Source organism: Lutra lutra, chromosome 10 (assembly GCF_902655055.1).
Source record: "Lutra lutra chromosome 10, mLutLut1.2, whole genome shotgun sequence".
Taxonomy (NCBI): domain Eukaryota; kingdom Metazoa; phylum Chordata; class Mammalia; order Carnivora; family Mustelidae; genus Lutra; species Lutra lutra.
Window position 1 is genome coordinate 100,988,489 of NC_062287.1, and position 12,197 is coordinate 101,000,685.

At 36.0% G+C, this 12,197-nt stretch overlaps 1 protein-coding gene across 1 annotated transcript; it reads right to left on the reverse strand.

Annotated features, from left to right (window-relative positions):
- Positions 1-986: 986 nt before the first annotated feature.
- LOC125079209 (olfactory receptor 5M1-like) lies at positions 987-1,934 on the reverse strand. The gene has a single exon (XM_047692671.1). It carries the CDS (start codon positions 1,932-1,934, stop codon positions 987-989), a length of 948 nt encoding a protein of 315 aa, XP_047548627.1.
- Between the last annotated feature and the right edge of the window lie 10,263 nt (positions 1,935-12,197).

Genomic DNA, 12,197 nt, shown 5'->3' on the forward strand with positions numbered 1-12,197 from the left:
TCATTTGTGTACTGTTTCAGGGCATTCTTAGGTCTACAGAGCTAATTGATAGACTCTATTAACTCTGAATAAATTAGATCTAAGTCAGAACTAGTAGCTGAAAAATATACCTAGATTGCTATTACACTAAATTTATAAGCAGGTGTTGACAGTTTATTTTCAAAATCAAAGAGCATAAATAATATTTACAATAAGACAAAAACTCTCTCAGGATATTGGTTGGGAAAATTGGTTTGGGAAAATTTTGGTTGGGAAAAATTTACTGAGTGCTTAAACCTAGGAGGGATCCATATATTTAAATTTCCCTAACATGATTTCAGTGATTACTCGGGTACCAGAACCATCATTCTATATCATTCATTGGAGAATAGATTATTTTATAATATATATTTTTTAAGATTTTATTTATTTATTTGACAGAGAGAGAGATCACAAGCAGGCAGAGAGGCAGGCAGAGAGAGAGGAGGAAGCAGGCTCCCTGCTGAGCAGAGAGCCCGATGTGGGGCTCGATCCCAGGACCCTGAGATCATGACCCGAGCCGAAGGCAGCGGCTTAACCCACTGAGCCACCCAGGTGCCCCTATTTTATAATATTTTAAAGTATAAAATTGATCACCCTATTTTGAAACTCACTGTAACTCTATAGACCACATAATTCAGAAAAATGGATTTCTGGTGTTCTTATTGACTGAATTAATTCTAATACTTACTCCCAAGTAAGTAAAGACACTAAAGTATTTTATGAAGTTATTGGACACCACTAATTTATATTCTGAGATTTTTTTGCTACATAAAATATTGTTTAACTTCAATGAAACAGTTTTTATTAAAACAAGTTGTCTTGGAGCTATTAATCCAGACAGGAATTTGCTATTGACATTATAAGTTTATGAAGAGACTATATCATGACCATAGAGTGCTGGGTTTGCCCTGTGAAGGGATTTACTATGTTATTACAAACATTTAGTAATTACAATGAACAGATGCCTACACTACAGTTTTGTAAAAGAGATTTCCCTTAATGATTTGCTGCATAGCATGGATCACATCCTTATTCCTTAGACTATAAATCAGTGGGTTCAACATTGGGCTCAAAAAAGTATAAAAGACTGCAAATATTTTGGACTCCTCTACAGACTTCTCAGATGGACTCCTTAAGTACATGCAGAAGAGGGTTCCATAAAATAGGGTGACTGTTGTCAGGTGGGAGCCACAAGTAGAAAAGGCCTTGCGCCTGCCTTCAGCAGAATGGATCCTCAAGATGGCTGCAATAATGAACAGGTAGGATAGCACAACGATGAAGAGAGAGCTTGACAGAGTCAAACCAGCAACTACCAGCATCGCCATCTTCTTGACATAGGTGTCAGAGCAGGCCAACAGTAGAAGAGGAGGATCTGCACAGTAGAAATGATTGATTTCAAGGGAGCCACAGAAGGACAAGTGAAAAGTCAGCAGGGTCTGGGAGAGTCCGTTCAGGTAACCACAAGCATAAGAGACCGTGACTAGACAGATGCATATGTTCTTAGACATTCTGGTACTGTAATGCAAAGGGCTACAGATGGCCACATAGCGATCCAGTGCCATTGAAGCAAGGATGTAAAACTCAGTGATCACCAGAGCAATGAAGAGAAGACACTGTGTGAAGCATCCGGCATAGGAGATGGTTTTCTGGTCTGAGAGGAAATCGTGCAGCATATTGGGAGTGATATTGGAGGAATAGCAAATGTCTACAAAGGAGAGGTGGCTCAGGAAGAAATACATGGGAGTCTGGAGGTGGGAGTTGGCCCTGATCAGCACAATCATACACAGATTCCCTGCCAGCGTGACTAGGTAGATCACCAGAAACACTGCAAACAGGATCTTCTCTAATACTGGGTCATCTGTGAGTCCCAAGAGAATGAATTCTGTCTCTGTAGTGTGGTTTTGAGAAGACATTTTCTTATTCCTTGAAAACTGAGAGTGGCAGAGAAATGAGGAATCCTGTATGATTAAAATTCTGCATTTATTCCATCCATTTTATCATTTACTTATTGAAATACTCAGCCACTGGGACATTTCCCTATTCAAAAAACGTATCAGTGGGGCGCCTGGGTGGCTCAGTGGGTTAAGCCTCTGCCTTCGGCTCAGGTCATGATCTCAGGGTCCTGGGATCAAGCCCTGCATCAGGCTCTCTGCTCAGCAGAGGGCCTGCTTCCCCCTCCCCCTCTGCCTGCCTTTCTGCCTACTTGTGATCTCTCTCTCCCTGTCAAATAAATAGATAATATCTTTAAAAAAAATCAGAATATCTACATATTTTTATTCTGTATTTGCATTATCTCTTTCTTTTGTATCTCAAATGCACAAATACATAAACATACACTTTTGTGTGTGTATATATATGTATACATATATATGTATACCTTTTATTAAGTGTAATAATGTAATAATATTGCATATTTTATGTGTATACATATTCACACATTTATACCTGTCTTCTTGAGGAACTCCATATTTAATTTTTTTTTCACCCCTAAGAAATAAAAAACAAAGGAACAAAATTCAGATATGAGTCACTAGTAATTGGCATCATTCAAGTGAGCAAAAAATGAATTCGGATGTCTAGGATCCCACCAACTATGATACACTGTTGTTTCAGAAATTTTGTAATAGATAAATCTTCAGTACAGCATTTTACTTTAAAAAATTCTAGCTGTCTGACTTAAATTTCATTCAGAAACATTTATTTGGTGAAATTTATCTCTTGATATTTAACTAAGAGGTTACAGAATAAAGAATTCTTTCTGTTTTGTCAATTTACACATTCATTTATTCATTTACACTGTAAAAACTGACTTTTCTTCTGTTCTAGTTTCTGTGGTTACAGCAACTACCAGCTTCATGGAGCATTCAGAGTAGGAGAAGGAACAGATTTAAACACATAGACAAAAAAAAATATATCTTTATGTTAGTTAGAAATAAGTGCTATGAAGAAAAAATGAAGAGGAGGCACATTTAGATGCAATTTTTTCCCACATTGTTGGGATACTAATGTCCACACAAAAGAACATAACATATTTTGGTGAACAAATGTAGAAAGTGACCTACCTGTAAATAGCCGATTTACCATGTTTTGTAAAGACAAAGTGGGAAGATTTATAAGATTTATAAGATTTTTATAAGATACATATAAGATTTATATGTATTTCTTTTGTATGTATTTATGTACATTTTGTATGTATTATTTATGTATGTATGTATTTATAAGATTTATAAGATTTTATAAGATTTATAAGATTTATAAGATACATATAAGATTTATATGTATTTCTTAAGTATATCCCATAGAGTATTTAAAAAATAATTCTAAGAAAACAATTAAAAGAGTCTTTGCTCCTCATGGGCATAACCTTAATTTGATGCTTTGGGAACTGGATTCTCCTGTGAGCCCAATATCCCTACCTAACCTACACATACACGACTTAGTTCTGTCTGTGAAAGCTTTAGCACAATTAAAAAGTTTAGCCATCTGTTTTAATACTATGGAAGGAGTAAAATAAAGGTAGATAAGTTTTGCTTTTTTGATATAGTAAAGTGGGAATTCCAATTAGAAAGCCTGTTTTTCCCTGTAAACACTGAGGGGGCATCATGTCATGATGGTCCAGAAGAGGAAAATAGAGTATGTGAGAGATCTGAGGAGGACAAAGACAAAACAAACCACAGACCAGGAAAAATTATTCACATCAAGTAATTCTGACAAAGGACCTAGATATTTAGAATATGTGCACATCCTCCACAACTCAGGGATGAAAATATAAACAGTTCAATTAACAAAGAAATCAGAATTGAACAGACACTTCATAAAAGATATATGAGCAGACAATAAAGATAGGAAAAGAATGTCAACATCTATAATTGTCAAGAAAATGCAAATTACTACTACAGCTGGATACCACTTCATACCACCTCAGTGCTAGGAATTAAAAGACCAGCAGTGACTTTCAAGGAAGATGGTACATAGGAGGGTCCTAGGCTCTCTTCAGCCCATGGATACACCTACGTCACAGCCTCATCAGTGTAAATAACCCAGAAAATGATCCAAAGACTGCCAGAATAGACTCTCCACAGTTAAATGTGGAGAAGAGGCCACACTGGAGAGGGTAGGAGGGGTGGAAAATGCAGTCCAGAGCCAAATAGACCTGTTGGACTGGACACAGGATAGAGGGACATGGCAGATGTGGGTAGGGGAGAGGAGCAGACCCCACACCAGGCACCTCAGATATGGAGGTTCTACATGGGGAAGACGAATCCCTATAACATTTGGCTTTGAAAATCTAAGGAGTCTCCCTTCACAAGTTCTAACAGTCCATGGCACTTAACATCTAGAACTTTAAAACAGTGGGCTCAACTCTGTGAGAGTTGAGGTCAAGAAGGAAATGACTCCCCACCTTTAAAAAGACAGCAAACAGCCCTGCTGAGATATAGCATAGAAGCAACAATCTGAAATATGCTTGGGGTCTAAGGCAATATTTATTTATTAATCTCAGAGCATGTACTGGAGGAGCAGGAATATTTGGGAGATGTCTCCAAAACCAAAGAGCTAGTAGGTGCCATTTCCCAATCCCACCAACACATCCAGCCTATACATGGACACCTGTAGGAACCAGTGCAGCAGGAACACTCTCCACCTCACTTGCTAACAGCACTCCCACCCCCCTACTAGGCAGTGAGCAAGCAGCCTGTCAGGGGCTGGCACCACACCACAGTGACCCCTGCCCCTAAGAGAGAGCTAGATAACCATACACACCAGTCTGACTGCAGCCCCAGCAGTGGGCTGGGAACAGATACTGGGTCTAACCACAGGCCCTGCTCACCAATGAAGAACTCTCAGGGGACAATATGGAAAGTGCTCAGCAGTTTGGTGCTACCCAAGTACATAAAGCAACTAGTAACAAACATAAAGGAAGGAATCAATAGTAATACAATAATAGTAGAAGACTTTCCACCCTGCTTACATCGATGGGTAGACCATCCAAACAAAATCAACAAGGACACAGTGGCTTTGAATGACACACTGGAACCGATGGGTTTAACAGCTATATTCAGAGGATTCCATCCAAACACAACAGGATACATATTCTTTTCAAGGGCACATGGAACATTCTCCAGAATAGATCATATGTCGGGCCACAGAAGAGGCTTCAACAAGTTCAAAAAGGTTGAAGTCCTATCATGCGTCTTTTCTGACCACAATTTTATGAAACTAGGAATCAACCACAAGAAAAAAATCTGGTAAGCACACGATGAAATTAGTTAACATGCTACTAAGTGGTGAATGGGTCAACCAAGAAATCAGAGGGGAAATCAAAAAATACATGGAGACAAATGAAAATGAAAACACAACAGTCCAGAATCTCTGAGATGCAGCAAATGCTGTCCTGAAGGAAATTTATAGCAATACAGGCCTATCTCAAGAAGCAAGAAAAATCTCAAATAAACGACCTAATCTTCTACCTAAAGGAACTAGAAAAGAAGAACAAACAAAACCCAAAGCCAGTAGTAGGAAGGAAATAGTAAAGATCAAAGCAGAAATAAATGATATAGAAACTGAAAAAAAAAATTGAACAGATTGATGAAACCATGAGAGGGTTCTTTGGAAAGATCAACAAGATGGACAAACCTTTAGCCAGACTCATCCAAAGAGAGAGAGAGAGAGAACTCAAATAAAATCAGAAATTAAACAGGAGAAATAATGACACTGTAGAAAAAGAAAGGATTATAAGAGATTATTATGAAAAATTATATGCCAGCAAATTGGAAAACCCAGAAGAAATGGATAAATTCCTAGAAACATGTAGCCTCCCAAACTGAATCAGGAAGAGATAGAAAATTTGAAAAGACCAATTACCAGCAATTAAATTGAATGAATAACCATAAACTTTCAACAAACTGAAGTCCAGGACCAGTTGCTTTTACAGGTGAATTCTACCACACATTTAAAGAAGAGTTAATACCTAGTCTCCTCAAACTATCCCCCCACCCACAAAAAAAAAAAAGAGAGAGGAAGGAAAGTTTCCAGATTCATTCTATGAGGTCAGTATTACCCTGATACCAAAACCTGATAAACACACTACAAAAAAAGAGAACTGCAGGCTAATATCTCTGATAAACATAAATGGAAAAATCCTCAAAAAATATCAGCTAACTGAATCCATCAATACATTAAAAAAAATCATTCACCTTGATCAAGTGGGATTTATTCCTGGGTGCAAGGATAGATCAATTTTTGCAAATCGATCAGTGTAATAAATTATATCAGCAAGAGAAAGGATAAAAACCATATAATCATTTCAATAGATACAGAAAAATTATTTGACAAAGTACAACATCCATTCACAATAAAAACCCTGAACAAAGAAGGTTTGGAGGGAACACAACTTCAACATAATAAAGGCCATATAATATCATTTTTTTAAAGATTTTATTTATTTATTTGACAGACAGAGATCACAAGTAGGCAGAGCAGCAGGCAGAGAGAGAGGGGGAAGCAGGCTCCCCGCTGAGCAGAGAGCCCGATGTGGGGCTCGATCCCAGAACCCTGGGATCATGACCTGAGCCGAAGGCAGAGGCTTAACCCACTGAGCCACCCAGGCGCCCCATAAAGGCCATATAATATCATTTTTAATGCTGAAAAACTTAGAGATTTTCCCCTGAGATCAGGAAAAAGACAAGGTTGTCCATTCTCACCACTTTTATTCAACATAGTACTGAAAATCCTAGCCACAACAATCAGACAAGAATAAGAAATAAAAGACATCCAAATTGGTAAGGAAGAACTTTCACTCTTTGCAAATAACATGACACTATATATAGAAAACAATAAAGACTCCACCAAAAAGCCAGTAGAACTGATAGGCAAATTCAGTAAGGCCACAGGATAGAAAAATCAATACACAGATATCCATTGCATTTTTATATACTAATAATGAAGTAGCTGAGATAGACTGAGTTCTAATGGAAACAATACTCATTTCCTGATTTAGAATTTTTGTTGCTTACATAAGAGGTTTTTATCATTCTGTCCCTATAATATTGACCATAATTTGTTCTATAGTTCTACATTTTTACCTTTCAGGTCTTGTCTATCTACAATCTATTTTAAAATAATAGCTAATCTAATAATCATGGAAATTTGGTTTAAATATTTTACAACTAAGTTGTAGCATAGAATTATTCCAGATTGCTTGCTACTTTGTGAGATTGGTCTTTACTTAGGTGCATAATGTAGCTAGATATTAGTACAACACATTTAATATAACTTTCCCTTTTTTTCTTTTTTTAATTTAAATTCAATTAGCCAACATATAGTACCTCTGTAGTTTTTAATGTAGTGTTCAAGGATGCAATATTTGTATATAACGTGAGTGTTCATATCACATGCCCTCCTTATTGTCCATTACCCAGTTACCCCATCTCCCCACCCACCTCCCTTTCCACAAAACATCTCTTCTTTTCTAATATTTTTTCGGTTTTTATTTTTTCTCTTGAAGAAGATCTTTTAAGTTACAGCTTCTGACCAGTTATTAATATAGAGTTTCACAATTTTATTCCTACTTTTTTTTAATTTCTTGCCTATTGGGTGTACTAATGTGTACAGTAGCCATCAGTGAATGGATAACCAAGTTTCCCTTCATCCCCAATGGCACTAGGAATGTTCATTTAATTGTATATGTGTGAATAATGTAGATATAAAGGCATCATAAAAAAAACACTGAATGAACAGATATGATTTTTTTTGGAACTGAAATTTGTTTCATTTCATCTCAATGTCACAGTATGATGATGATGTTCCAGCACAAGAAGAAGAAAAAAAAATCTTTTATTTAAAGAAACTGTCTTTTAAGAAGTAAGCTTCCGAAGGAAATAAAACTTCTGTTTCCATATGAAAACATTGCCGATACTGATATTGACTTGCTATAACCCCCCTCCTAACAAACAAATAAGCATTGTTCTATTTACCATTGAAGAATCTCAATATATTCAGAAGCACAACATTTTTAAGGGGAAAAATAATAAGACTTGAATTAGAAGTAACCTAGATGACCATCCAGTTCAATAACATATAACAGTTTGACCCCTGCCTTTTCCTATTTTTATTTCTACATTCTAACTATTAATAAACCCGGTCCTTTAATTTTGTATCTTAGGATCTGAATCATACTGGAAATATGCAGGTTTTTTGTTTGCTTGTTTTCTTGCTTATAAAAGAGATAACTGTTCATCATGGAAAACTGATAACATAGATACAAAGAACAAGATTTACTTTTCCTGAATCCCACCACAATACAATTATATGTATCAATGCATCCTTCTTTTTTTCATAAAAGACTATACAAAATCGGGGCACCTGGGTGGCTCAGTGGGTTAAAGCCTCTGCCTTCGGTTCAGGTCATGATCCCAGAGTCCTGGGATCGAGCCCCGCATCGGGCTCTCTGCTCAGCAGGGAGCCTGCTTTCTCCTCTCTCTCCCTCTGCCTGCCTCTCTGCCTACTTGTAATCTCTGTCTGTCAAATAAATAAATAAAAAAAAAATCTTAAAAAAAAAAAAAGACTATACAAAATCATTTGCCCTGTCCTCAACTGGTCACTTCTTCATTTTAATATCAGTAGAACATTCTAATTTAAAAATCAGTCCCATGATATTCACACTCTCCTTTTTGACCTCAGCCAATACTACCTTGCAGAGGCTCTGGTTATATCTAGCTCCTGCTCTGGTTCCTAGGAGCATCTGCTTGCGTCTGTTACAAAATCAGCAGCCATAACTGAGATTCAGGCAAAGCAGACATATTGGAATTTAGCACAAGTTTCACTTAACACAGTACTGTGCAAACTGAGGGCAGCCTGTACATCATAGATCATTCATTTCTTTTTTCTCAATTATAAAACAAAGATCACAGTGAAAAATCTTCACCCACATGTTTTATTATGTTTTGGCACATTCTTAAAATCAGAAGAGCTGATTAAAATTATACAAACATTTTTTTAAGACTCCTGAAAACATCCTGTTAAATTGATTTCCAGAAAAACTATATATTATTGTTTTCTTGACATCTGTGATGCGGAATGTACCAGGCTTTTGGAACTCAAATCTAAATACACAAAAGTCTCTTATTTCAAAGGTGTTTTTTTTGTTTGTTGGTTGGTTTGAAATTATCACTATTTATTTAGTGGTGATTGGTTTTTGCCTTAGGTTTATTTATGGACATTTAGGGCCAAGATACCTTGAAATACACATTATGTAAGATTAATCTGATAATTACTGGAAGGATAAACCAGTGGTATAATAGTAAGGTGGAGGGAGCCCTGATAGGTAGCATTTGCCATTTTCATTGTTATAAACACTTCCACACTGGCCAATTTCAAGAAAATCCCTTTAACAACTGGCTTGCAAACCTTAATATTTAAGAATTGGCTCTATGGAGTCAGCTGAAATTCATCCTTAAAGAAAACCCCATCTAAACTAAACTGGTAAATTCTCTAATTCTCCACGTTATTTGAATACTGGAGAGGGAGTTCCTATGAAAAAGACAAACCCCAGTTCCAGTATCTTAACATATTGTTGCATTTCAGGTATGAAGTTGTGAAGTTGGAACACTTATTTTATATTTTTAATTATTAATATTTTTACTCATTAATTTTAGCATATTTGTACCTTTTTTTAGATTTCATTCTCCTTTTTTTTTTAAGATTTTTTGTTTATTTATTTGACAGAGAGAGAAATCACAAGTAAGCAGAGAGACAGGTAGAGAGAGAGGGAGAAGCAGGCTGCCCGCTGAACAGAGAGCCTGATGTGGGGCTCGATCCCAGGACCCCGAGATCATGACCTGAGCCGAAGGCAGAGGCTTAACCCACTGAGCCACCCAGGTGCCCCTCATTCTCTTTTTTTAAGATTTTATTTTATTTATTTGATAAAGGGAGAGGTCACAATTAGGCACAGAGGCAGGGGGAGAGATGGGGAAGCAGGCTCCCTGCTGAGCAGAGAGCTCAATTCGGGGCTCGATCCCAGGACCCTGGGACAATGACCTGAGCTGAAGGCAGAGGCTTAACCCACTGAGCCACCCAGGCACCCCAATGTATTTGTACTTTTATCAATCTTCTTATTGATAAAATACTTTCATCAGTTTTCTACACATAGCCTTCAATATTTATGGTGTTCTAATGCTTTGAATCATATCTTTATAAGTTTACCACTTTATCTTATCTGTGACAAATACTTCCCAAAATATAATATGTTTCTTAATTTTAAATAGTTTTATGGTCATATTCAAGCAACTCTTCCATTGTGAATTTCTCCACTTGAATTGACCTCAGAAATATTTCTTTCTGATTATTTAAAAGCTTAATATTTACTTTAATTCAAATCAACAACATAGTTTTGGTATTTTTTTCTCTCAGTGTTTGAAATGATGCACAATTGAGGAGTATGTGTTGCACATCAGTCTTTTGGGGGACAGTTGCTAGCGAAAGACAACTTAGTTGGAAATAAGATTCTGTATTTAGATAGCATTGCTGAATAATAATGTTACATTATGGACACTGGTGTGACACAAAAATAAATGTTTGTGTAACATGTTAATAAATATACCACATTAATATGAGTTCAATGTTTGCTCTTGATTTACAAGGCACAACATACCTTTGCTTTTCTGCCCAAAAAAACCCTTAATTCACCCATCTGGAAATATGGCCATGATTCCATACATCTCCCTATCAGATGTGGGGACCAAACTACAAAAATACTAAGACTAAAATATTTCTCCATATTTTTTAAATAATTTACAAGGAGTACATATTATAAGTACAGCCATATTTGATTTTCATGTGTGTGTGCATCTGCTATCCAGATTGAGCTATCACTTGCATAATTTCTTGGTTAAAAATATTAGATGGTGGGGCACCTGGGTGGCTCAGTGGGTTAAGCCTCTGCCTTCAGCTCAGGTCATGATCCCAGAGTCCTGGGATCCAGCCTCGCACCGGCTCTCTGCTCAGCAGAGATCCTGCCTCCCAATCTCTCTCTGCCTGCCTCTCTGCTTAGTTGTGATCTGTCAAATAAATAAACTCTTAAAAAAAAAGAAAAAAAATATTAGATGGTCAGAAGCATTCGATTTGCATTATCCTACTATACATTGAAATGTCTACCAAAAATTAACACTTTTAAACTCTATATTAATTATGTGAATTTGGTTTAAAATATATGTATAAATTGGTCAAAGGAATAGAATCAGCCAGAAATAGATTCACTTAGTGTACAATAAAGGTGATGTCACAGACGAATAGAAAAACAAAGGGTTGCTTAATAATTAGTAGGGAAAAATGGTTTAAAAATGTGCAGAAAAGAGTTACATACAATATTACAACATATAACAGAATTGTATCTAAAATAATTCAAGATACTCCTATAATAAATGGTAATGAAAAACATAATATAGATACCACTTATTTAAATTTAAGTTGGAGAAAAGCTACAAAACCAAAATATGAATAAGTTTTTTCCAAATAAGAATGCAAATATTCTTCGTGAGAGGAATCATCAGAAATAAAAGACAATCAGCAAATTGATATATTCTCCTTACTTATTAAATATATATTTCAAATATTCCTCTGTCATAATAAACAGACTACTTTCCTAAGAATCTCCTTTGAGATACAAAGAAACAAATACCCATAGAGGATATTTCCTATGTTAATAACAATATAGTGAAATGCTTACTCTCAAACATGACTAGTTATACATGTAAATGGCTGATGCTTTCTGGAGAAAAAAAAAATTATCCATAAAAAAATTTAGCAAGAGCTTTAAAAATGGTCAAAACATTTAATTCAACAATTGCACTTCTAAGACTGATCCTAAAGAAACAATCAGAAAAGTATATACATAAAGATATGGGTCAATCTTAAAAAATAATAGGATGCATAGATAAGATGATATAATGGTTTGCAAGATAAACCAAATGAAAGAAAAAAAATGTTGAAAGCAGCTGTCTTTGGATAGGAGATCATAGGTAAATTTTGCTTTTATTCCATAGATATTTCAGCTTATTTATTTATTTATTTATTTACTTATTTATTTCAGACAACGAGAGGGAGAAAGAGCATGAGCAGGAGGCACAGAAAGAGAGGGAGAGAAAGAATCTCAAGCAGACTCCCCACTGAGCCTGGAGCTT